This window comes from Mauremys mutica, chromosome 25, assembly GCF_020497125.1.
Source record: "Mauremys mutica isolate MM-2020 ecotype Southern chromosome 25, ASM2049712v1, whole genome shotgun sequence".
Classification (NCBI taxonomy): Eukaryota; Metazoa; Chordata; order Testudines; family Geoemydidae; genus Mauremys; species Mauremys mutica.
The window spans coordinates 15,921,839-15,949,311 of NC_059096.1; the positions used below are offsets into that span (position 1 = coordinate 15,921,839).

At 48.7% G+C, this 27,473-nt stretch overlaps 1 protein-coding gene across 1 annotated transcript in view; it reads right to left on the reverse strand.

Annotated features, from left to right (window-relative positions):
• Positions 1–24,802, reverse strand: part of LOC123356413 (sodium channel protein type 4 subunit alpha-like) — a 140,856-nt gene extending 116,054 nt beyond the window's left edge. The window contains exons 1-2 of the mRNA XM_044999658.1: positions 24,539–24,802; positions 12,078–12,196 (exon numbers count right to left, since the gene is read on the reverse strand). Coding sequence (XP_044855593.1) covers positions 12,078–12,196; positions 24,539–24,802 — 383 coding nt within the window. The remainder of the gene's footprint in view (positions 1–12,077; positions 12,197–24,538) is intronic.
• Between the last annotated feature and the right edge of the window lie 2,671 nt (positions 24,803–27,473).

The following is a 27,473-nucleotide window of genomic DNA, read 5'->3' on the forward strand; positions in this document are numbered from 1 at the left end:
CGCCCCTCTACCCACAGACCCCCCACTGCCGAACACCCTGAAACACACAAACCTCCTCCACTGCCCACTGCCCAGCGCCCCTCTGCCCACAGACCCCCCACTGCCGAACACCCTGAAACACACAAACCTCCTCCACTCCCCACTGCCCAGCGCCCCTCTGCCCACAGACCCCCCCTGCCGAACACCCTGAAACACACAAACCTCCTCCACTGCCCACCGCCCAGCGCCCCACTGCCGACAGACCCCCCACTGCCGAACACCCTGAAACACACAAACCTCCTCCACTGCCCACTGCCCAGCGCCCCTCTGCCCACAGACCCCCCACTGCTGAACACCCTGAAACACACAAACCTCCTCCACTGCCCACTGCCCAGCGCCCCTCTGCCCACAGACCCCCCACTGCTGAACACCCTGAAACACACAAACCTCCTCCACTGCCCACTGCCCAGCGCCCCTCTGCCCACAGACCCCCCACTGCCGAACACCCTGAAACACACAAACCTCCTCCACTGCCCACTGCTCAGCGCCCCTCTGCCCACAGACCCCCCACTGCCAAACACCCTGAAACACACAAACCTCCTCCACTGCCCACTGCTCAGCGCCCCTCTGCCCACAGACCCCCCACTGCCGAACACCCTGAAACACACAAACCTCCTCCACTGCCCACTGCTCAGCGCCCCTCTGCCCACAGACCCCCCACTGCCAAACACCCTGAAACACACAAACCTCCTCCACTGCCCACTGCTCAGCGCCCCTCTGCCCACAGACCCCCCACTGCTGAACACCCTGAAACACACAAACCTCCTCCACTGCCCACCGCCCAGCGCCCCACTGCCCACTGTCCTCCATCCCCTCACTGCCCAGAGCCCCCCCACAAGCCCCTCCAGAGACCCACTCTCCTGTGTCCTGCCCAGGCACCAGCTGAGCAAGCTCGTGCTTGGGGCAGCAGAGTCGCTTTTTTTTCTTTTTCTTTTTTTTTTTTTGTTGGCTGCTCCGGCTGCCCTGTAGGGTTTTTTGTTTTGTTTTCCCCTTCTTTGCCGGCCACGCCGTTGTTTCTCCCCCCGCCCGCCCCCCTTTGTCGCTCCAGCCGCGCCGTGTTTCCCCCTCCCTTTGCCGCTCCAGCCGCGCCGTGTTCCCCCCCAGCTTTGCTTCTCCAGTGGCACCGTTTTTGTGTTGTTCCCCCCCCCCGCTTTGCTACTCCAACCGCGCCGTTTCTTCCCGCCCCCGCCCCCCCCCCCCGCTTTCCTGAACCTAACAGGTAATGATCAAGTGATCTCTTTCCTGCCATCCATCTCCATCCTCTGACGAACAGAGGCTAGGGACACCATTCTTACCCATCCTGGCTAACAGCCATTTATGGACTTAGCCACCATTAATTTATCCAGTCCCCTTTTAAACATTGTTATAGTCCTAGCCTTCACAACCTCCTCAGGTAAGGAGTTCCACAAGTCGACTGTGCGCTGCGTGAAGAAGAACTTCCTTTTATTTGTTTTAAACCTGCTGCCTATTAATTTCATTTGGTGACCCCTAGTTCTTGTATTATGGGAATAAGTAAATAACTTTTCCTTATCCACTTTCTCAACATCACTCATGATTTTATATACCTATATCATGTCCCCCTTTAGTCTTCTCTTTTCCAAACTGAAGAGTCCTAGCCTCTTTAATCTTTCCTCATATGGGACCCTCTCTAAACCCCTAATCATTTTAGTTGCTCTTTTCTGAACCTTTTCTAGTGCTAGAATATCTTTTTTGAGGTGAGGAGACCACATCTGTACACAGTATTCGAGATGTGGGCGTACCATGGATTTATATAAGGGCAATAATATATTCTCAGTCTTATTCTCTATCCCCTTTTTAATGATTCCTAACTTCCTGTTTGCTTTTTTGACCGCCTCTGCACACTGCGTGGACATCTTCAGAGAACTATCCACGATAACCCCAAGATCTTTTTCCTGACTCGTTGTAGCTAAATTAGCCCCCATCATGTTGTATGTATAGTTGGGGTTATTTTTTCCAATGTGCATTACTTTACATTTATCCACATTAAATTTCATTTGCCATTTTGTTGCCCAATCACTTAGTTTTGTGAGATCTTTTTGAAGTTCTTCACAATCTGCTTTGGTCTTAACTATCTTGAGTAGTTTAGTATCATCTGCAAACTTTGCCACCCGACTGTTTACCCCTTTCTCCAGATCATTTATGAATAAATTCAATAGGATTGGTCCTAGGACTGACCCTTGGGGAACACCACTAGTTACCCCTCTCCATTCGGAGAATTTACCATTAATTCCTACCCTTTGTTCCCTGTCCTTTAACCAGTTCTCAATCCATGAAAGGACCTTCCCTTTTATCCCATGACAGCTTAATTTACGTAAGAGCCTTTGACGAGGGACCTTGTCAAAGGCTTTCTGGAAATCTAAGCACACTATGTCCACCGGATCCCCCTTGTCCACATGTTTGTTGACCCCTTCAAAGAACTCTAATAGATTAGTAAGACACGATTTCCCTTTACAGAAACCATGTTGACTATTGCTCAAGAGTTTATGTTTTCCTATGTGTTTGACAATTTTATTCTTTACTATTGTTTCAACTAATTTGCCCGGTACCGACGTTAGTCTGTAATTGCCGGGATCACCACCCTTTCACTCACTAGGAGACAATGCAGGCAGAAGCCCAGCAGCAGAGTGGGGGCTATCCAGTTTATTGCGCTGACTGTCACATGTATGATTACCTGCCCTGTGGGCGGGTGGCGTATGTGTGCAGTCGGTGCAAGGAGCTCCTGGCCCTCAGAGACCATGTACGGACTTTGGAGGCCAGGGTGGCAGAACTGGAAGAGCTGAGAGAGGCAGAGAGGTATGTTGATGAGGCTTTCCGGGACACTGTAGAATTGTCCCACCTCCGCTTAGACAGCTCCTGTGCTGTTGAGGAGGAAGAAGGGCCCAGGGAAGTAGAGCAGTCAATGGGAGCAGAGGGAAACCTTCCCGTAGTTGGGACCCTCCTTCCAGATGGTGCTGGGGTTGCCTCTCGCACTGAGGTTGCCTCTCCGGGGGAGGGAACTCCAGTTTCTAGGAAAAGGCAGGTGTTAGTAATGGGAGATTCGAATATTAGAAATGTAGATAGCTGGGTCTGTGATGACCGGGAGAACCGTATGGTGACTTGCCTGCCTGGTGCAAAGGATGCGGATCTCTCGAGGCATCTAGATAGACTTATGTGTAGTGCTGGGGAGGAGCCGGTGGTCGTGGTACATGTAGGTACCAATGACATAGGGAAGGGTAGGAGAGATGTCCTGGAAGCCAAATTTAGGCTGCTAGGGAAGAGACTGAAATTCAGGACCTCTATGGTGGCATTTTCAGAAATGCTCACATTTCCACGCGCAGGGCCAGGTAGGCAGGCAGAGCTTCAGAGTCTCAATGCGTGGATGAGACGATGGTGTAGAGAGGAGGGGTTCACGTTCACTAGGAACTGTGGAAACTTCTGGGATGGGAGGAGCCTATACAGGAGAGATGGGCTCCACCTAAACCAAAGTGGAACCAGACTGCTGGCACTAAACATTAAAAAGGTTGTAGAGCAGTTTTTAAACTAGGAGATGGGGGAAAGCCGACTGCTGCAGAGGAGCGTGTGGATCGGACACAGACTTCTCTTAGGGGAGAGTCTGATGATAGAGAATCTCCAGGTTATAGTCAGGAGCAGAGGAATGAGAAGTATAATGTAAGGGCCGGATCAGATGATAAACAGTCACATAAAAAAGAATCTGGCACATCAGAAAAAGGCAGGCTAATAAACAGGGACAAGTTTTTAAAGTGCTTGTACACAAATGCCAGAAGTCTAAATAATAAGATGGGTGAACTAGAGTGCCTTGTGATAAAGGAGGATATAGATATAATAGGCATCACAGAAACCTGGTGGACTGAGACCAATCAATGGGACACAATCATTCCGGGGTACAAAATATATCGGAAGGACAGAACAGGCCGTGCAGGGGGAGGAGTGGCACTATATGTTAAAGAAAGTGTAGATTCAAATGAAGTAAAAATCTTAAGCGAATCCACAGGTTCCATAGAGTCTCTATGGATAGAAATTTCATGCTCTAGTAAAAATATAACATTAGGGATCTATTATCGACCACCTGACCAGGACAGTAATAGTGATGATGAAATGCTAAGGGAAATTAGAGAGGCTATCAAAATTAAGAACCCAATAATAGTGGGGGATTTCAATTATCCCCATATTGACTGGGAACATTTCACTTCAGGACGAAATGCAGAGATAAAATTTCTCGATACTTTAAATGACTGCTTCATGGAGCAGCTGGTACGGGAACCCACAAGGGGAGAGGCAACTCTAGATTTAATCCTGAGTGGAGCGCAGGAGCTGGTCCAAGAGGTAACTATAGCAGGACCGCTTGGAAATAGTGACCATAATACAATAGCATTCAACATCCCTGTGGTGGGAAGAACACCTCAACAGCCCAACACTGTGGCATTTAATTTCAAAAGGGGGAACTATACAAAAATGAGGGGGTTAGTTAGACAAAAGTTAAAAGGTACAGTGACTAAAGTGAAATCCCTGCAAGTTGCATGGGCCCTTTTTAAAGACACCATAATAGAGGCCCAACTTCAATGTATACCCCAAATTAAGAAAAACAGTAAAAGAACTAAAAAAGAGCCACCGTGGCTTAACAACCATGTAAAAGAAGCAGTGAGAGATAAAAAGACTTCCTTTAAAAAGTGGAAGTCAAATCCTAGTGAGGCAAATAGAAAGGAGCACAAACACTGCCAACTTAAGTGCAAGAGTGTAATAAGAAAAGCCAAAGAGGAGTTTGAAGAACGGCTAGCCAAAAACTCCAAAGGTAATAACAAAATGTTTTTTAAGTACATCAGAAGCAGGAAGCCTGCTAAATAACCAGTGGGGCCCCTTGACGATGAAAATACAAAAGGAGCGCTTAAAGATGATAAAGTCATTGCAGAGAAACTAAATGGGTTCTTTGCTTCAGTCTTCACGGCTGAGGATGTTAGGGAGATTCCCAAACCTGAGCTGGCCTTTGTAGGTGACAAATCTGAGGAACTGGCACAGATTGAAGTGTCACTAGAGGAGGTTTTGGAATTAATTGATAAACTCAACATTAACAAGTCACCAGGACCAGATGGCATTCACCCAAGAGTTCTGAAAGAACTCCAATGTGAAGTTGCGGAACTATTAACTAAGATTTGTAACCTGTCCTTTAAATCGGCTTCGGTACCCAACGACTGGAATTCTCTCTTGAGACTCCAAATTCTTGACCTTGTAAAGAAGAAACATAGAATCATAGAATCTCAGGGTTGGAAGGGACCTCAGGAGGTCACCTAGTCCAACCCCCTGCTCAAAGCAGGACCAAACCCAACTAAATCATCCCAGCCAGGGCTTTGTCAAGCCAGGCCTTAAAAACCTCTAAGGAAGGAGATTCCACCACCTCCCTAGGTAACCCATTCCAGTTCTTCACCACCCTACTAGTGAAAAAGTTTTTCCTAATATCCAACCTAAACCTCCCCCTCTGCAACTTGAGACCATTACTCCTTGTTCTGTCATCTTCTACCACTGAGAACAGTCTAGATCCATCCTCTTTGGAACCCCTTTCAGGTAGTTGAAAGCAGCTATCAAATCCCCCCTCATTCTTCTCTTCTGCAGGCTAAACAATCCCAGTTCCCTCAGCCTCTCCTCATAAGTCATGTGTTCCAGCCCCCTAATCATTTTTGTTGCCCTCCGCTGGACTCTCTCCAATTTATCCACATCCTTCTTGTAGTGTGGGGCCCAAAACTGGACACAGTACTCCAAATGAGGCCTCACCAGTGCTGAGTAGAGGGGAATGATCACATCCCTCGATCTGCTGGAAATGCCCCTACTTATACAACCCAAAATGCCATTAGCCTTCTTGGCAACAAGGGCACACTGTTGACTCATATTCAGCTTTTCGTCCACCGTAACCCCTAGGTCCTTTTCTGCAGAACTGCTGCCCAGCCATTCGGTCCCTAGTCTGTAGCAGTGCATGGGATTCTTCCGTCCTAAGTGCAGGACTCTGCACTTGTCCTTGTTGAACCTCATCATATTTCTTTTGGCCCAATCCTCTAATTTGTCTAGGTCCCTCTGTATCCTATCCCTACCCTCCAGCATATCAACCACTCCTCCCAGTTTAGTATCATCTGCAAACTTGCTAAGGGTGCAGTCCACACCATCCTCCAGATCGTTAATGAAGATATTGAATAAAACCGGCCCCAGCACCGACACTTGGGGCATCCCACTTGATACTGGCTGCCAACCAGACATGGAACCATTGATCACTACCCTTTGAGCCCGACCATCTAGCCAGTTTTCTCTCCACCTTACCGTCCATTCATCCAGCCCAGACTTCTTTAACTTGCTGGCAAGAATACTGTGGGAGACTGTATCAAAAGCTTTGCTAAAGTCCAGAAATAGCACATCCACTGCTTTCCCCTCATCCACAGAACCGGTTATCTCATCATAGAAGGCAATTAGGTTAGTCAGGCATGACTTGCCCTTGGTGAATCCATGCTGACTGTTCCTGATCACTTTCCCCTCCTTTAAGTGGTTCAGAATTGATTCCTTGAGGACCTGTTCCATGATTTTTCCAGGGACTGAGGTGAGACTGACTGGCCTGTAGTTCCCTGGATCTTCCTTCTTCCCTTTTTTAAAGATGGGCACTACATTAGCCTTTTTCCAGTCATCCGGGACCTTCCCCGATCGCCATGATTTTTCAAAGATAATGGCCAATCTCATCGGCCAATTCCTTTAGCACCCTCGGATGCAGTGCATCCGGCCCCATGGACTTGTGCTCGTCCAGCTTTTCTAAATAGTCCCGAACTACTTCTTTCCCCACAGAGAGCTGGTCACCTCCTCCCCATACCGTGCTGCAGAGTGCAGCTGTCTGGGAGCTGACCTTGTCTGTGAAGACAGAGGCAAAAAAAGCATTGAGTACACTAGCTTTCTCCACATCCTCTGTCACTAGGTTCCCTCCCTCATTCAGCAAGGGGCCCACATTTTCTTTGACTTTCTTCTTGTTGCTAACATATCTGAAGAAACCCTTCTTGTTACTCCTAACATCTCCAGATAGCTGCAACTCCAAGTGTGATTTGGCCTTCCTAATTTCACTCCTGCATGCCTGAGCAATACTTTTATACTCCTCCCTGGTTATTTGTCCAATCTTCCACTTCTTGTAAGCTGTTTTTTTGTGTTTAAGACGAGCAAGGATTTCACTGTTAAGCCAAGCTGGTCGCCTGCCATATTTACTTTTCTTCCTACACATCGGGATGGTTTGTTCCTGCAACCTCAATAAGGATTCTTTAAAATACAGCCAGCTCTCCTGGACTCCTTTCCCCGTCATGTTATTCTCCCAGGGGACCTTGCCCATCAATTCCCTGAGGGAGTCAAAGTCTGCTTTTCTGAAGTCCAGGGTCTCTGTTCTACTGCTCTCCTTTCTTCCTTGTGTCAGGATCCTGAACTTGACCATCTCATGATCACTGCCTCCCAGGTTCCCATCCACTATTGCTTCCTCTACTATTTCTTCCTTGTTTGTGAGCAACAGATCAAGAAGAGCTTTTCCCCTAGTTGGTTCCTCCAGCACTTGCACCAGGAAATTGTCCCCTACACTTTCCAGAAACTTCCTGGATTGCCTGTGCACTGCTGTATTGCTCTCCCAGCAGATATCTGTGTGATTAAAGTCACCCATGAGAACCAGGGCCTGTGATCTAGCAACTTCTGTTAGTTGCTGGAAGAAAGCCTCGTCCACCTCATCCCCCTGGTCCGGTGGTCTGTAGCAGACTCCCACCACGACATCACCCTTGTTGTTCATACTTCTAAATTTAATCCAGAGACTCTCAGGTTTTTCTGCAGTTTCATACTGGAGCTCTGAGCAGTCATACTGCTCTCTTACATACAACGCAACTCCCCCACCTTTTCTGCCCTGCCTGTCCTTCCTGAACAGTTTATATCCATCCATGACAGTACTCCAATCATGTGAGTTATCCCACCAAGTCTCTGTTATTCCAATTACATCATAATTCCTTGACTGTGCCAGGACTTCTAGTTCTCCCTGCTTGTTCCCCAGGCTTCTTGCATTTGTGTATAGGCACTTAAGATAACTCGCTGATTGTCCCGCTTTCTCGGTCTGAGACAGGAGTCCTCCCCTCTTGCAGTCTCCTGCTTGTGCTTCCTCCCGGAATCCCACTTCCCCACTTACACTTTCTGCCAGGCTGGGAGTTGTTCTAGGGAACATGAGAAGGGCCATACTGGGTCAGACCAGTGTTCCATCTAGCCCAGTATTCTGTCTTCCGACAGTGGCCAATGCTAGGTGCTTCGGAGGGAATGAACAGAACAGGCAATCATCAAGTGATACAACCCCTCTCGCCCATTCCCATTTCTGACAGTCAGAGGCTAGGGACACCCCAAGCATGGGGTTGTCTCCCTGGCCATCTTAAGAACATAAGAACGGCCATACTGGGTCAGACCAAAGGTTCATCTAGCCCAGTATCCTGTCTTCCAACAGTGGCCAATGCCAGATGAACAGAACAGGTAATCATAGAATCATAGAATATTAGGGTTGGAAGAGACCTCAGGAGGTCATCTAGTCCAACCCCTGCTCATAGCAGGACCAACACCAACTAAATCATCCCAGACAGGCCTTTGTCAAGCCGGGCCTTAAAAACCTCTAAGGATGGAGATTCCACCACCTCCCCAGGTAACCCATTCCAGTGCTTTACCACCCTCCTAGAGAAATAGTGTTTCCTAATATCCAACCTAGACCTCCCTGTAGCGAGGTGGTGTGGTGCCCCACCAGCCCACCAGGGGAAGAACCCCCCCAGACAGCAAAGTGGGCAGAGCCAATGGATCCTGTGCCCGCCCATGACAGTGTGTTGCAGCCAGGATCCCCAGTGACACAGGAGCGGGTCTTGTGCTGCTGCTAGGGCCCCGGGCTGGGACGCAGGGGAGTGGGTGGGCCTGCCTCACGGGTGGCAGTCTCCTCCTTCCTCAGGTTGCTCTAAGCCAGGGCCTGGGTTTATATTGAACTATTTGCTCAGTCCCTGCCTGAGGGCCTGAGCTCCTGACTGTTTGTTTGCTGCCCGCCCTGACCCAGGGCCTGGACTTATCTTGTACTGCTTGCCAGGCCCTGCCTGAAGGTCTGGGCGATAGACTGGGTATTCCCCAACCCAGCAAAGAGGATGTAGTGAGGCAGTGTGGTGCCCCACCACCCCGCAGGAGGTTGAGTCCCCTACACTCCCCCACTGCAATTTGAGACCATTGTTCCTTGTTCTGTCATTTGCCACCACTGGGAACAGCCAAGCTCCATCCTCTTTGGAACCCCCCTTCAGGTAGTTGAAGGCTGCTATCAAATCCCGCTTCACTCTTCTCTTCTGCAGTCTAAACAATCCCAATTCCCTAAGCCTCTCCTCATAAGTCATGTGCCCCAGCCCCCGATCATCAAGTGATCCATGCCCTGTCGTTCATTTGCAGCTTCTGGCAAACGGAGGCTAAGGACACCATCCCTGCCCATCCTGGCTAATAGCCATTGATGGACCTACCATCCAGGAACTTCTCTAGTTCTTTTTTGAACCTTGTCATAGTCTTGGCCTTCACAACATTCTCTGGCAAGGAGTTCCACAGGCTGACTGTGTGTTGTGTGAAGAAATACTTCCTTTTTTTGTGTTAAACCTGCTGCCTATTCATTTCATTTGGTGACCCCTAGATCTTGTGTTATGACAAGGAGTAAATAACAATTCCTTATTTACTTTCTCCACACCAGTCATGATTTTATAGACCTCTATCATATCCCTCCTTAGTCGTCTCTTTTCCTAGCTGAAAAGTCCCAGTCTTTTTAATCTCTCTTCATATGGAAGCTGTTCTATAGTTGAGTAGTTTTGTATCATCTGCAAATTTTGCCACCTCACTGTTTACCCCTTTTTCTAGATCATTTATGAATATACTGAATAGGACTGTGTAGTGGGCTGGCTGCCCCACTCCAAAGTACAAGGATTAAGAGCAGCTGAGGGAGGCTGGCGAGGTAGTTGGCCCAAGTGTGGCTGGCTTAATCAGGCCTCAGCTGGCCTGGATAAAAGGGCTGTGGGGCCAGTAGACAGGAGTCCCATTCTAGCCCTGGAGTGGGAAGGGCCTGGCTGCCTGGGAGCAAGGTACCTGAAGTGGAGCAGTGCTGGGGAAGGGCAAAGGGAGCTGGGAGATCCAGCTTGGTAAACCCCCAGGCTGCAGACCTTGTTAAAGGCCCAAGGCAGGTACTGGGGCTAAAGAGGTGTAGCCTGGTATTAGGCAGAGGCAGCTGGTCCAACCCCCTTGCCAATGATGAGTGGCCATTACAGACTGCAGTCTGTCCCAGTGAACGGAGGCTAGATGATGACTGGCAGTAGCCACTGAGGTAAGGTGGGCTTAGAGGATCGGGGGTTCCCCTGGGAGGGGAGACCCAGAGCGTGGGGGTACTGCTGGGGCAGAACCCAGAGGTAAAGGGGCACTGGGGTCCGGGAGGGACACGGGGCCTGAGACAGGCGAGTCACCAGCCAGCACAGAGAGCTCTGGAGCTGGAGTTGAGCTAATTCCCAAGACGACCAGCAGGAGGCGCCTCACCGATGAGTCTCGCTGTGCTACAGACTAGTCCCAGTACAGACCTCTGGGGGACAGCGCTATTTACATCTCTCCATTCTGAAAACTGACCATGTATTTGTTTCCTATCTTTTAACCAGTTACTAATGCATGAGAGGACCTTCCCTCTTATCCCATGACAGCTTCCTTTGCTTAAGAGCCTTTGGTGAGGGACCTTGTCAAAGGCTTTCTGAAAATCTAAGTACACTATATCTACTGGATCCTCCTTTCCCACATGATTGTTGACCCCCCTGAAGGGTTAAAATCCATGTGCATTTTATATAACAACCTGGTCTATGGATTGCGCCAGCTCTTTCTCAGACCCAAAGTCCAGAGTTTGGTCAAGAGACCAGAGGCCTAGCAAATAGTGATTAGCTAAGAGAAAGCTGGGTAAACAGATAATCTTGTTTTGCTAAAATAGGCCTGGTCAGCAAATTGCCAGGTGTTGGAGCTAAGAACTAAATAATTGTTTCTTATTCAGAGTTGCAAATTGAACAAAGGATCCCTGTTCCTATTGTGTCAGTCTCTTCTGTAGGGAACGTTCTTCCCACAGATCCAACCTTGAGTTTATGAAAAGTTGGTACATGTCAGTATAAGATATGGCAGCCTTCCACCTCCCTTCCCAGGGACCAATGCCTCCCTTAAGACATAAAGGGGACAATCTTTATTGCCATATACTTTCACTGTTTCTTTGCTTTAACCCCTAGGAATGTACCTGTTGGACAACCGGAGGAGTTGTTCCATTCCTATGGACCTCAAATCAGAATTCAACATATATATTTTGTACTAATAACATTTTATCAAAGTATTAATTAAATGTTAACTTGAGACCATGGGCGAAGACATTATGTAACCTTTTAACCATTGGCTAATGTGCTATCTTGTCTTGCTGCAAAACCTATTCCGGGGTGTGGAACTGCCTACCCCGTCACTTTCCCCCAACCATGGAAAATCTATATATTCTATTGTAATCAATTGATTGACAGTGTCTCTGAACCTAATAAGCCAGGTGACACTCCACCAGTGCTGTGTGTAATAAACTCCTATGCTTGACCTCTACACAGTGTGGATTTATGTCCTTCACCCCTCAAAGAATTCTAGTAGATTGGTGAGGCATGATTTCCCTTTACAAAAACCATGTTGACTTTTCCCAACAAATTACGTTAATCTATGTGTCTGACAATTTTGTTCTTTACTATAGTTTCAACCAGTTTGCCTGGTACTGAAGTCTAGGCTTACCGGCCTGTAATTGCCAGGATCGAGGCAATCCTGGATGGATGGTGTCACATTAGCTACTCTCCAGTCATCTGGTACAGGAGCTGATTTAAGTGATAGGTTACATACCACAGTTAGTAGTTCTGCCATTTCATATTTGAGTTCCTTCAGAACTCTTGGGTGAATCCCATCTGGGCCTAGTGACTGTTTAATTTATGAAAGGATATGAATGTATAAGCACTTTGATGGCACCTCTCCTGAGGGGATTGAAGGGTCCCAGCATGTATAGGGCCGGCGTTGTGCTGAACCGGAAGATTGCTTTTCCTTTGTTTAGGACGATGAACGTCTGAAAAACAAAGAGAGAAGGAAGATTCATTATTCCCTTCTCACAACACACACACAAGCCAATCAAACAAAAACATAAGGCTACCCCAAGCAGAGCTTTTATGTCTAAAATTAAATCAACAGCTCCATGAATCTCACTATGGACTATGCTATTGCTAATACATTTCACTGGATGGTGCTCAGATCCTAGGTGATAGGCAGAAGGATAAAACCTTAAGATAGAATGCTAGATGTTGGTGGATATCTGAATGGTCGGCGTATAGCTTTAGCTTCAACTGATTATTAACATGGATGCTAGTGGTATCATCTATAGGTCATGTAAAAATCAAGTTTCCACAATATCTTCATGTTTTAGGGCAGGGGTAGGCAACCTATGGCATGGGTGCCGAAGGCGGCACGCGAGCTGACTTTTAGTGGCACTCACACTGCCTGGGTCCTGGCCACCGGTCTGGGGGGGCTCTGCATTTTAATTTAATTTTAAATTAAGCTTCTTAAACATTTTAAAAGCCTTATTTACTTTACAAACAACAGTAGTTTAGTTATATATTATAGACTTATAGAAAGAGACCTTCTAAAAATGTTAACATGTATTACCGGCACGCGAAACCTTAAATTAGAGTGAATAAATGAAGATTCGGCACGCCACTTCTGAAAGGTTGCCAACCCCTGTTTTAGGATGTTCATAATTTTTGAGATCTCCAGAGATGAAATTTTCCATACTTGGTCTCTTTTCAAACAAGAATATTGGCTCATGCTAATGAGAAACAGTGGCAATGCCTGTTGCTTAAGCAGGGCTATATTAGCATAATTTAGCTGGTATTGAGTAGTTCAAATGTTAAACTGCTTCTACTGTGAAAAATGTCTTTATATAAAAAATATTGAGGAAGTTTCCACATTTATTATGTCTCAATGATGCCAGTTCAAATGTGCTGTTTACATATTAAAAGTTGTTGTTTTATCTAGCTGCCGGCCTTGCAAATTCAGCCTGGGATCTGAGAGTCAAGTTGGGTTCTTCAGGGGCCACTCTAGCTTTAGGCAAACTAAGCAGTTGCCCAGGGTGGCAGATATTTGGAAGAAGTGATTTTTTTGAGCAGTGTTCGAGCAGTGTGCTCCTGGCCACAACACTCTCTCAAATTTGGCCCAGATGTTCCTCTGTAATGGTGGCAGGGAAGGTTTAGAGGCCAAGGGCAGCACTTATTTCCCCCCTTCCCACCTTCTTCAGGTTCTCAAAAGGGGGGGGGGCAGTGGCCCTTGGTGCCCCCTGACTCCAGTGCCTATGAAGAGTGGGGTGGCACACCGAAGTTTTGCCTAGGGTGGCAGATTGTCTTGAGTGGTCTCTAGGGTTCCTTCCATCTTGCTCATCACCCCCAGTAATAAAGAATGTGTGCATCTAATTCCACTGTCAGTGACATCTGTGCATCTTGTTAGCTTCCCGGGCATCTATTTCCCACAAAGGACAATATAATAGCATGTCAGTTTTCCTACAACCTCAGATGCAGGGGGGTAGCACCTTCCTGTGCTGGAGGCTACTCAGTGTGTGCCAGGCAAGGAGAGCCCGTGAAAATCATTCACAGAGCTGGTCAAATATCAGAAAAAACTAGTCATAGATTTTAAGGCCAGACGGGATCATTATGACCCTCTAGTCTGACCTCCTGCTGGACACAGGCCAGAGAACCCCGCCCAGTAATTTTTTCAGCAAGCCCATAACTTCTGTCTGAGCTATTCATGGAAGTCTGGCATGTAAATAGGGAAGTTTATGGAAGATGACACCAGCCGTGGTAGAATCTGGAGTGGCAGCAGCAGAATAAGGGGTAAAGTCATAGCCTCAGGAGCCTGCTCCAGGTCTCAGGTCTTCACTGTTAATTTTTGGTGGAGCAGAACATTGTGTGGAGGTGAAGGGCAGGAGCTGGTTACTGGGAGAGCCATTAAGATCCTGCTGGGCATTAGGAGCAGAGGTGGATTAAGGTCTCCTGGGGCCCTGTGCCAGAGCAAGTGGGTGGGCCCCGGTGCTGAAACCTTTGCCCTGCCCCACCCCTTCCACCTGCGCAGGGCCGCCCAGAGGATTCCGGGGGCCCGGGGTCTTCGGCGGCGGGGGGCCCTTCCGTTCCGGGACCCACCGCCAAAGTGCCCCGAAGACCCGCGGCGGGAGCCCCCCACCGCCGAATTACCGCGGTAATTATCAGCGGTAATTCGGTGGCGGGGGGGTCCCCGCCGCGGGCCTTCCGGGCCCTTAGGCGGCGGGTCCCGGAACAGAAGGGGCCCCCCGCCGCCGCAGACCGGGCGGCGCGTCGGCGGCGGGTCCCACGTCCCCCCCCAGCCCCGGCCGCGGCGCCGCCCGCGGCGGGTCCCGCGCCCCCCCCCGCCCCCGCCCCCGGTCCCGCCCCCGGCGGGTCCCGCTCCCCCCCCGCCCCCAGTCCCGGCCCCGGCCCCGGCGGGTCCCGCTCCCCACCCCGCCCCCGGTCCCGGCCCCGCCCCCGGCGGGTCCCGCTCCCCCCCCGCCCCCGCTCCCCCCCCGGTCCCGGCCCCGCCCCCGGCGGGTCCCGCTCCCCCCCGCCACCGGTCCCGCCCGGTCCCGGCCCTGGCCTCTTACCGAGCGCGGCTCCGGCGAGGCCTGAGCTCCGTCCCGCTCAGAGCCGCGGGGTGTGGGGGGGGGGCTGTGAGCTCCACGCCGAGCGGAGGCAGCTGCCCCGCCCCCTCCCCACGCCGCTCTGAGCGGGGCGGGGCTCAGGCCCCGTTGGAGCTCCCAGCCCCGCCCCACTCACCATGCGTCGCGGGGCGGGGCTCAGGGGCCCCGCCGGAGACGCTGAGGCTCCAGGAGAGGGGCGGAGGCGGGAGCCTCCGCTCTTCTCTTGGGGGCCCCTGCGGAGCCCGGGGCCCGGGGCAAATTGCCCCCTTTGCCCCCCCCTCTGGGCGGCCCTGCACCTGCGGCCCCACCCCCGTTCCTCCCCTTCCACTGATGGCCCTGCCCACAACCCCACCCTTTTCTGCCCCTTCCCCCGTGGCCTGGCCCTGTTCCACCCATGGCCCCATCCCATTCTGCCCCTTCTCCCACAGCCCTGTCCCCACTCTACCCCCTTCCTCTGTGGCCCCACCCCCGTTTTGCCCATAGTCCCTCCTCATTCTGCCCCCCTCGCAGCCCCACCACCCATTCACTCCTTTCTGCCCCCCTGCACTGCGGGTCCTGAGACTGTAGAAGCTCTGTCCCCCCACCAGGGCCCCGAGGCTACAGCAGGGAGTGAGAGCTCCTCCAATCCCGGGGCCGCAGCTGGGGTCCGGGTGCTGGGGCTTCCCCTGCCCATCCCATGGCTTCTGCAAGGGCTCCGGGCTTCTGCCGTCCCATGGCGTATTTCTGCTGGGGTGCCCATTTTTTCGAGGCCCCTGGGCACAGACCCCATGGACCCATTGGATAATCCACCACTGGACTGGAGGGCCTGTGATGCTGGCAGGCCAGGCGCCAGCTCTTGCCAAAGCTTTAGGCCTTAGCTGAGCACTGACAAATTCGTCGGTGGAAACCAGTCTGTTTCCCCTGTGTGTTAGGGCTTGTCTACACTGGCACTTTCCAGCGCTGCAACTTTCTCGCTCGGGGCTGTGAAAAAACACACCCTGAGCGCAGCAAGTTTTAGCGCTGGAAGTGCCAGTGTAAACAGTGCCCCAGTGCTGGTAGCTACACCCCCATGGAGGTGGTTCTTTTAGAGAGCTGGGAGAGCTCTGCCGCAACTGCACAAGCCATGTTACAGCGCTGCAGCGGCAGCACGTTAACATTGCCGTGTAGACGAGCCCTTTGTGTGGTTGAGATGGGTATTGTTGTACTTATAACCACGTGTTCAGTGTTTAGACTTTCTGAAATGCTTGTAAGCTGCTGCATGCATTAGTCGCACTTATAATTTCTTCACCACATGCTCAGGGATGGCTCTAGGCACCAGCAAACCAAGGCAGTTGCGCTCCCGGAGGTTGTTTTTTTGTTGCTTGGGGTGGCAAAAAACCTAGAGCTGGCCCTGCACATGCTATGCAGTAATATTGAACATTTTGCTTTGCCACTGTAAAGAATGTTTGCTCTGAAACTGTGACCTCAGCGATGAGAGATCATCTCCTCCTCATCAAGAAGGCTGATCAAAACTAGATGGGCCATTATGGGACATCACATTACAAAGACTTTGTGTATTGCCCCCTTACATCCAGGAAGAGGCTGTGTAAAAAAGGGCTCATCCCATCAGCTTGAATTTTGGAAGAAGGGAAATAAAAATAGCTGACCAAGAAAATGTGTCATTTCTTTTGCTCCTTGGAGTCTCCCAGGGCTGGAGCTACACACCAGAAGCAGAGATCCTCAGGGTCAGTCTGGGTTAGCCCCAAAAGACATTCCCTGCTGACAGGTTTCGGAGTGGTGGCCGGGTTAGTCTGTATCCGCAAAAAGAATGAGCAGCACTTGTGGCACCTTAGAGACTAACACATTTATTTGAGCCAGGGCCGCCCGGGGGTGGGGGGGCAAGTGGGGCAACTTGTCCCAGGCCCCGGGCCCCAAGAGCGGCTCTGGGTTTAAGGCGGCACTTCAGCAGCGGGCCCATCACTCACTCCAGGTCTTCGGCGGTGGGTCCTTCAGTGCAGCCAAAGACTCAGAGCGAGTGAGGGACCCGACGCTGAAGTGCTGCCGAAGCCCCAGAGCGCGGCCTGGTGAGTACAAGCGCCACAAGCGGCAGGAAAAAAAGAAGGAAGAAAAAGGGGGGAAAAGCCGCTATCGGCAGCACTTAGGCTGCTCTACTGCCGCTGCTTCATTCGTCAGCGTGTCCTTCCCTCTGAAAGGGACCCGCCACTGAATTGCTGCTGAAGACCCAGCCCTGCCCCAGGCCCCCTGAATCCTCTTGGTGGCCCTGATTTGAGCATAAGCTTTCGTGGGCTAAAACCCACTTCATCAGATGCATGCCGTGGAAAATACAGTAGGAAGATATATATATACACAGAGGACATGAAAAAATGGGTGTTGCCATACCAACTATAATGAGAGTAATCAGTTAAGGTGGGCTATTATCAGCAGGAGAAAAAAACCTTTTGTAGTGTTGATTAGGATGGTCCATTTCCAACAGTTGACAAGAAGGTGTGAGTAACAGTAGGTGGAAAAATTAACATGGGGAAATAGGTTTTACTTTGTGTAATGACCCATCCAATCCCAGTCTTTATTAAAGCCTAATTTAATGGTGCAAATTAATTCCAATTATGCAGTTTCTTGTTGGAGTCTGTTTTTGAAGTTTTTTTGTTGGAGTATTGTGACTTTGAGTTCTGTAATCGAGTGACCAGGGAGACTGAAGTGTTCTCCGACTGGCTTTTGAATGTTATAATTCTTGACGTCTGATTTGTGTCCATTTATTCTTTTGCATAGAGATGGCATGATGGCATATATCACATTGGTAGATGTGTAGGTGAATGAGCCCCTAATGTTGCGGCTGATGTGATTAGGTCCTATTATGGTGTCCCCTGAATAGATATGTGAACAGAGTTGACAATGGGCTTTGTTGCAAGGATAGGTTCCTGAGTTAGTGTTTTTGTTGTGAGTATTTGCTTCAGGTTGCGGGGCTGTCTGTAACCAAGGATTGGCCTGTCTCCCAAGATCTGTGAGAGTGAGGGATCATCCTTCAGGATAGGTTGTAGATCCTTAATGATGCGCTGCAGAGTTTTTAGTTGGGGTCTGAAGGTGACAGCTAGTGGCGTTCTGTTACTTTTTCAGGACCAGCTCTACAGTTTTCGCCGCCCCAAGCAGCGTACCAAATTGCCGCCGCGGAGGGCAGGGGCAATCCCTGTGCCCTTAGGACGGCAGGCACATTTCCGCGGCTGCGGCAATTCAGCGGCAGCCTCTATGTTTAGCTGAAGCCGCCGCGGACAGCTAAACATAGAAGCTGCTGCCGAATTGCCGCCACCGCGGAAAGGTGCCTGCCGCCCTAAGGGCACACAGACTGCCCCCGCTGTCCGCGGCGGCAATTCAGTGTGCTGCTTGGGGGCAAAACAACAGGGACTGCTGCCCCTTGCAGGTTGCCGCCCCAAGAACCAGCTTGGAATGCTGGTGCTGGAGCCGACCCTGCTTTCTTTGTTGGCCCTGTCCTGTAGTAGATGACTTTGGGGTACTCTTCTGGCTCTGTCAATCTGTTTCTTCACTTCAGCAGGTGGGTACTGTAGTTGTAAGAATTCTTGATAGAGATCTCGTAAGTGTTTGTCTCTGTCTGAGGGGTTGGAGCAAATGCGGTTGTATCTTAGAGCTTGGCTGTAGACAATGGATCATGCGGTGTGGTCTGGATGAAAGCTGGAGGCATGTAGGGAAGTATAGTGGTCAGTAGGTTTCTGGTATAGGGTGGTGTTTATGTGACCATTGCTAGTTAGCACTGTAGTGTTCAGGAAGTGGATCTCTTGTGTGGTCTGATCCAGGCTGAGGTTGATGATGGGATGGAAATTGTTGAAATCCTGGTGGAATTCCTCAAGGGCTTCTTTCCCATGGGTCCAGATGATGAAGATGTTATCAATGTAGCGCAAGTAGAATAGGGACGTTAGGGGACTAGAGCTGAGGAAGCGTTGTTCTAAGTCAGCCATGACAATGTTGGCATATTGTGGGGCCATGCGGGTACCCATAGCCGTGCTGCTGACTTGAAGGTATAAATTGTCCCCAAATGTGAAATAATGTTGGGTGAGGACAAAGTCACAAAGTTCTGTCACCAGGTTTGCTGTGACTTTATCAGGGATACTATTCCTGATGGCTTGTAGTCCATCTTTGTGTGGAATGTTGGTGCAGAGGGCTTCTGCCTCCATAGTGGCCAGGATGGTGGTTTCTGGAAGATCACCAAAGGATTGTAGTTTCCTCAGGAAGTCAGAGGTGTCTTGAGGATAGCTAGGAGTGCTGGTAACATAGGGCCTGAGGAGAGAGTCTACATAGCCAGACAATCCTACTGTCAGGATGCCAGTGCCTCAGATGATGGGGCGTCCAGGATTTCCAGGTTTATGGATTTTGGGTAGCAGATAGAATACCCTTGGTCGGTGTTCTAGGGGTGTGTTTGTGCAGATTTGTTCTTATGCTTTTTCAGGGAGTTTCTTGAGCAGCTGGTGTAGTTTCTTTTGCAGCTCTGTCACCTTTTGGGACCACAGAGTGTAACTCATCAGTGTACATATGTTTGCTTGCTTTAACCATGTAATAACTCTCTCATTTCTTTTCTTTGTTAGTAAGCCCTTTGATAGCTTATGATAGGATTGGCTACAAGCGTTGTCTTTGGTATGAAATGGGAGGTACAAATTGACCTGGAGTAAGTGACTGAGTATTTTGTGAGCTTTGGTGTATAGCACCCAATTATCACTAAGCCCAACTTGCCTGAGTGGCAAGATAGACTGGATCACCCAAGGGGACAGGTAAGACTGTAATAGTACTTTGGGAGGTCACACTTGTTACTGGGTTGGTGAACTCTAATTATAGAACACAAAACCAGTTTGGGCTGTCTGCCCTGCTTCTTGACAGGTTGGCACTCACAGTGGTCAACCACTCCCAACAGCGTGACAGGGTAATAGCATGGAGGGGCTGAGTGGACCATTAAGAGGGTTGGGAGAAAATCATACAAAATGGAAGGGGCAAAAATACCTTGTGCCCAGTTGTCTTCCCACCAGTATCTTTTGTCTGTGTGGTGCAATGTTGTTACACTTGCGAGCTCCCTGGGAACAGGTGCCCTGACATACTATAGATCTGTAAAGTGCCTAGCACACTGAGAGCTCTAAATTAAAACTAGGGCTGGTCAGACATTTTCCATCTAAACTGCTTCTAGATGGAAAATTGGGTCTTCAACAAAATGATTTTTTTTTTCATAAAAAGTGTCCACTTCAGTGGAAAATTTTGACGTTTTTCTGAAAAAACAGACATACAGAAACTGAAAAGTTAATGTCCGAAATTTGCCACAACGCTTCATGAAAGTTGTCGTCCAGGTGCTTCATACCCCCATTCTGCCCTATAAGCCAGGCTCCCTAGTCGGATTTCATCTCCCATAATGCATTGCACCCATGGGACTCCCATGATGCACTGCAGTCACTCAGCAAGACGGGAGTCAAATCACTGACAAAATCTCTATATAAGAACAATTCTGCCTTATTTTCAGGAGATGGTGTAAATATTGCACCATTCACTGTTAGCTGCTATTTCCTGTCACAGTTTAGAGGATCCATTTGGAGATGCGGCTAAAAGTGTGGTTGCTTCTTCAAAGCAGATCTAAATTCCTTTGCTGTGGAGATCCAGTCGGATATTTCAGGAGGTCTCCCATAAACTTTTCCAGGGTTTCCTGATTTTATCCTGGGTCAGACACATAACAAATCAGCCTCACTCCTGCTGTTTCTTCCCTTCTGGTCATAAAACCAAGAAATGCAAAGAAACTAGCCACACCATATGCCACACAAATCAGCTAAGGGGACTTACTAAAACAAGATGCCATGGCTTAAGAGATGGCTCAGAGAACATGCTGTGATGGGTGCTGGAGAATGTGCCACAGAACATAGAGAACATACCAAGCCATGCCAAACTAAGGGAATTAATTAAAAATTCCTTGGACTCTTCAGAAGATATTCTGAATACAAGGATCCGTGTCCAGAAAGTCCAGTTCACTCAGCATCACTAAGAACACCCACAAGCAAACAGCAGAACTATCCTACAGCTCTATGAGAAACTCAGAAACTACACCAGCCCTATGGATTCGATCGCATGTGGAACAGACCTTTATGCAAGATGTAGTGTTGAGCAAGTGATGGACAAATGGGCAGTTTCCTTTAGGTGGGGAAAAGCTGATGATATTCACCATGATTTTATCGTGACTCTCACAATATTTGATGTTTTACTTCAAGCCTCAGCTCCTGAAGACATTCATGGGAGAATCTAGCCCTCATGGCTGCAGAGAAAAGCTTGAAAATGTGATGCAAATGCACCCCAAAATGCTCAAAAACCAGAAGACAAAAAAAAAGACCCCAGATTTATTATTATTTTTTTAATCTCATGATTTTTTCAGTCCTGAATCACATATTTTGAAAGTCTAGCAACTTAGGACTTCAAATATTTTCAGGCTGTCTAGGGACCTACCTGGACTTTGGCATAAGTTAGAGCCTCAAAACATCTCTATCTCATGTTCTGGCTGAAATGGCTGAGAAAAACTGGGAGTGCGGCACACAGCACACACCCCATGCCAGGAGTGGGACTTGGGAAGGAGTCGGGGGAACGGTTTGGGGGTTTTGTTGCATTCTGCAGTGTTCTGCAAAAGAGTCTTGATTATATAAATAGCCACAGCTCTGCCTTGTATGCCAGAATAGTCTGCAGCCAAACAATGGAGAAAATTGATAACATTATTTATTTCCAGTTGTGCCCACGATGTGCTTTCTAATCCAAAAAGAAGGTAGATCCCTGCCCAAGTTGGCTATCTAAAGACAGACACTGTCAAGGGAAGGAGGACAATGTTAAGATATGCCCAAGACAAGGTCAAGAGAAGCATTAGATACAGTGTTTCAGTGGCGTGAAGTCTGTGGGAACCATTTTGTGGGAGAGACGCTCAAGACAACAGCTGGCATGTCTATTGAGTTTAAAGTTGAAGAGAATTACAGAGATGGGGCAGTAGTCGAAGAGTTCAAGCTGACAGCAGAGCAGAGACTCTTTGAGAACAGGGAATCTGGAGAAGGCTTGCATTGCAAAGGAAAGGAGCCGGAGGTCAGCATAAAAGATCTGGAACCAGCAGAAATGGGAGAGGAGGAGTCCAATGTCTCACCTGCTCCCCTGGGAATGATTGGAGGTGTGAGATGTGTAATAATGAAAAACACCATGATTGTGCACAGCTGACAGGGCTGTGTCAGCCAGGGGGGTGCCATGTTTCTGTGAGTGCGAGGACATGGGGAAAGAGTTGAAAGTGCTGTGAGGGTGGTGGTTCTTTTCAAGATAGCATGGGCAGAGCAGGGGTAGCAGGAAAAGCAGAATGGCCCTGACTCATGATCTTTGAAAGTCTTTGCCTGGCAATACTGGAGAATGGAGGAGTTACCCAGCCTGCACCTTCTCCATGGTGGGATGAGATGTTATGTGGGGGGCAAAAGTTCCATTCTAGAGGTGCCATATGATAATCTAGAGCTGATGAAAAGTATTATGTGCTGGCACAGATGGATGTTTATAGTTAAATTAGCTCGTGCAGTGACCCTATCACTGTTAACGGTGTTACATGGATGGATGGTTGGTGAAGCCTTGGAGAGGCAGCCAGACGTACAAGGGCTCATCCAAACCTAGAGCGAGTTGAAAACATGTTGACGTAACAGTTTTCCACTGAAAAATGCAGTTTTGTCAAAATTCGAATGTGTTGTTGTCATAGGTCTCACCCCCACTTAGAGCTTTTGGGTTCACAAGATGGGGGCCTGCATGGACTCCTCTAAACTAAAATCCTAGTTTAGATCTGGTAAAAGCTGCCACCACCCAATAATGTACGTGTATTGGGACACAGTCCTTCCCCAAAATCCTTGGGGATCCCAAGAGCCCCAAATCCATGGAGTTCTTACACCTAGGAGAAATAAACCATTCCCCCTGCTTCCTCCCCCCTCCCTTTTCCTAGGAGAGATACCGGGATTCAACTACAGAGGGATGCTTCCCTCCTCCCCTTTCCCTGAGAATCCACCCAAGGAAAGATCAACCAAGTCCTTAACAGAAAAGATTTATTAAAGAATAAAAAGAAAGTAACTGTCTGTGTAATACCATGATGGAACAATACACAGGGTCTAAACTTATTAATCTCTGGAGAGAATCCCTCCTCCTTTCTTTCTCAGTAAAAGCAATAACAGTACAGAATTAAATAAATTCTATAGCAAAACACACAATTGCAAATGTAGAAATCAAATTATAAGACTAATCCGCCTTTCTAATTAATACTCACTATTGGATAGTAGGAACTACTCCAGGAGAACTTGGAGACATGTCTGGCCTCTCTTAGATCCAAAGAGAGAACGAACAATCCAACAAAGAACACAGACAAAAGCTTCCCTCCACAGAGATTTGAAATTATCCGTCCCTTGATTGGTCCTCTGGTCAGGTGTTTCTCAGGTTACTGAGCTTGTTAACCCTTTCCAGGTAAAAGAGACCTTAACCCTGATCTGTTTATTTATGACAGTTGTGGGAATATGTTGGTTTTGACAAAAAATTTGATGTGAAAGAGTAAATATTTTGTTTCAAAGGTGTCCTATTTATTTATTTCATTTAGATTATTTATACAATAGTAAAATAATAATTGTAATATTATATTTATATATATTTAATGTTGTGTCCTATATAATATAAATCAAAATGAAATGAAAAGTTTCAACACCATTGAACTGGAATGTTTTGGTGGTCCTGAATCAAATTGTTTTTGCAATTTTTGTTCAATGGAAAACTTTCAAGTTTTGGCTTTTTGTTCTGATCCAGAACAACATTTTTGGTAAATGTCTTGATTTCCTGCAGAAGGGAAATTCCAGTTTGTGACCAGCTCTTTCCAAAGCCTTGTCGTTACTCAAACTCTTACCCCATCCATGGCATCAGCTCGTGCCCCCGCTCACGTTTTTGAGGCATCTACAATCCAATGGGCAGCTTCAAAACAAACTTGTAGGAGCTCAGTGGTGAGATGCGTGCAGCAGGCTCAGAACATGCGGTGGGGGAGCTCCCAGCAGCTAGATTTCCAATGCCAGGCACTGATTCCGTGAGAGCCCCTGAAGATTATGTGGAGTGACCTAGAGCAAATGCCTATCAACTTCGCCTGCTCCAGAAGGTGGAAATGTGGCAGAAAAGGCACACATCAGATTCTGCCGTTTAGAGATGGGGCTACGGTGCAAACTTTGGATTTGGACCAGGGTTTGGATTCTGGATGTCCCAAAGCTCTGTGGTTTTGGGAGCAGGGCCGGCTCTAGGCACCAGGAAACCAAGCACCTGGTTGGAGCAGCACAATTTCAGGGGTGGCATTCTGGCCGCTTTTTTTTCGCTTCGGCAGTTGCACTCCCGGAGAATTTTTTTTTTTTTTGCTTGGGGAGGCAGAAAACCTAGAGCCAGCCCTGTTTGGGAGCTGGGATTTTGGGATAATCCACAGCAAAGAGCCATTGGCAGGATTTGGCTCCATTCTGGGTTTGGGGGAGAGCTGGGCAAATAATGAAGTTTTTGGGTCCCTGGCAATTCACAAAAGTAATTTTTTTTAAAAGTTTCATTTCAGGCTGTTCCATCTTTTACAGATAAACGGTTACCAGGGCTTGGCAGCCCCTGGCCTGAGCAGTTTGGGTAGGACCCATCTCTCTGAGAAGGTGGCTGTCTGTCCCACAGCCCTTTCTCAGCAGGGCCTGGCTCCTACTTTCGTACCTTTTTATCACTGTAGAAGGGGTCTAGGTCTTCCAAGGGCACCCCGAAGAGTTCTGGAGGCAGGTCCCCGTAAATGCGTGGGAGGGGTTTCCCAGCTTCCAAATCGCTGCTGGCCTTCAGCTCTTCTTCCTCAAGCACTTCCACATGCTGCCGTTTGATCTTGAGTGCTTCCGCCTCAGCAATCCGCTGCTCTATGGCAGCGAGGGACTCGCGGGTGAATGGGCGGAGACTATTGGGACCGGGTACATGTGGCGGGATTGCCATCTTCTCATTCTGCTCTCAGAAACCCTCTGCCTGGCCTCTTGGGAAGGGGAAAACCTGAAACGACAGAAAGGAATAGGTCTGTTTCACACCACATCAATTTCACGTGCAGCTGAGTTTCCTCCTTCTGGGATGTGATCCAGAATGTGATGTTCTTGTTTCCTTGAGGCGCGTGACTGCCGCTGAGTGCTGATTTAGAATCCTACCAGAGCGCGTAACTGACAGCAGAATCCAGCTGCTAGTTCTGCACTATCATAGAGCTATGGTCAGTAACATGATGTACTATGCACTCTTACATCTGCGTAACTGGTTAGTGTACGTTCTGTGTCCCTCTCTGTGCCCAATCCGCAGAGGATAAGAGTCTGTTACCACTCCAATTAGTGAGCATGGCTTTTTTGCTCCACCTGTAGCACCTCAGGCTTTAGTTCTAGAGATTCCCAGTTCAATCCCTGGTCTGTCAGCCTAGCTGGCAACCATCACACATGCATTTCCTCAAGGTGCTCTAGGAGTTGATCTGCTAATGATGTCTGGCATCAGCTGGGACATTTACAAATAAATCTTTAAAACTGAGATCAATATGTTAAATAAACCACTCCCGACATCTGTCCCTGCCTTGTCCCCTCCCCTCACTCAATACACTGCCAGCTGCCATGACCCTTGGGCTTAGCTTTCAGTCCTTGTGGCAGTGTTCAGATCCAAGGTATTGTTGTTTAGGGAACTAGACCCCAATCAAGGATCAGCACCCCACAATATCAGGCACTGCACAGACATGTAACAAAGACAGACCCTGCTTCAGGCTGGATCCCGCAGGCACATAGGTGGAGATGCACAGATTCATAGATCCCAAGGAGCACTGTGATCAGCTTGTCTGACTTCCTGTATAACACAGGCCTCAGAACTTCGCGAGAATAATTCCCAGAGCAGATCTTTCAGAAAAACATCCAGTCTTGACTTTAAAATTGCCAGTGATGGCGAATCCACCACAGCCCTTGGGAAATTGTTCCAATGGTTAATTACCCTCCCTGTTAAACATTTACACCTTATTTCCAGTCTGAATCCATCTAGCTCCAACTTCCAGCCATTGGATTGTGTTAGACCTTCCTCTGCTACATTGAAGAGTCCCTTATTAAATATTTGTTTCCCATGTAGATATTTACAAACTGTACTCAAGCCACCTGGTAGCCTGCTCTTTGTTAAGCTAAATAGATTGAGTTCTTCGGGTAAATAAAAGGCCTGCGGCATGGCTGCGGCTGGCCTGAGCCAGTTGGCTCGGGCTGTGGGGCTAAACATTGCAGTGTAGGTATGCAGGCTCGGGCTGGAGCCCTGGCACTGGGCCCCTCCTCCCTTGCGGCGTCTCAAAGTTCAGGCTCTGGTCCAAGCCCAAACATCTACATCGCAATTAAACAGCCCCATAACCTGAGCCCCGTGAGTCCAAGTCAGCTGACCCAGGCCAGCCGAGGGTGTTTAATCGATGTGTAGATGTACCCCTTGAGTCCGTTACTACAAGGCAGGTTTTCTAATCCTTCAATCATTCTCGTGGCTCTTCTCTGAACCCCTTCCAATTTATCAACATCCCTCTTGAACTGTGAGTTAACAATATAATCAAGATGATGAACAATGAAATGAACAGGCTTTAGCATGAGAGTAGAAGTCCCAGCTGGTCAATGAACAAACATGGCCGGAAAGATCTTGTCTGAGATCATCAAGCTAAAGATCTATGGTGTTTGTTTTATGACACCCTGCCCGTCCTGTGTTTTCTGCACATGTGGTTAGAAATAAATGACAACAATTAGCAGCAATATCCTGCTTTACCAAACACTTCCAAATCTCTGCATGGCTGTATGGTCCAGCCCCACCCAACTAGCCCTTCCCCACGCCCGCTGGGAGGCTGGGATCTGCAACACGCGAATCGAAGGTCAATGGGTTCAGACTCTGATGATCAATGAGGAAAGACCAGTCAAGGGGCCCACATACATCCTCCTTCCAGCCTCTTCACACTATTACCTCATGTGTGTCTGCCACTATAACTGCGTCCCGAATCATTTATTTTGACCTCCTTCCCTTCAGTCAGCTGTTCTATAGTATTCACTTAAAAAAGCTGAGCAAGTTCTCCTGACATGGTGTCTTCTTTACAAGCCATCAGCCTCTTGGTGTTTGCTGCCCCCCCACCCCCATCTGCTCCATTATTTTATTAGTGATGTTAGATGACACAGCCTGTATGCTGCTTCGGAGTGCTCTGCTCCAAGGACAGCAGGATATGCAGCCCCCTGCTCTGGGGGCTAGGAGACCAGATCCCAGGGATCCTGCAAAAGCCAGAGAATTTCAAAGGTGGCCTTATGGATTCATGTCTTGAAGACTAAAGCACAAATGCAAACTGGGAACTAGGAAACACCCACTGCTCCACTTTGACCTCAGCAGGCAACTGTAAAATGACCTTCTGCTTAGCAAGAGGGTGTTTACCATCCTGTAGCTTCCCCTGGAGGGAGAAGGCAATCTGAGACCACTTCATCCGCCTGCAGCCCGCTTGTCTGGTGAAGCAGAGAGAGGCCAGGTTTCAAGGCATATTTTGAAAGGGGAACAGAGCTGTTTACTCCTTCCCCAGTGCTGCCTCTGATATGTTAAATCAGGTCCCTGAATTCTGCCCTGGGATGGGAGTGCTGTGGTCTGCCCATTT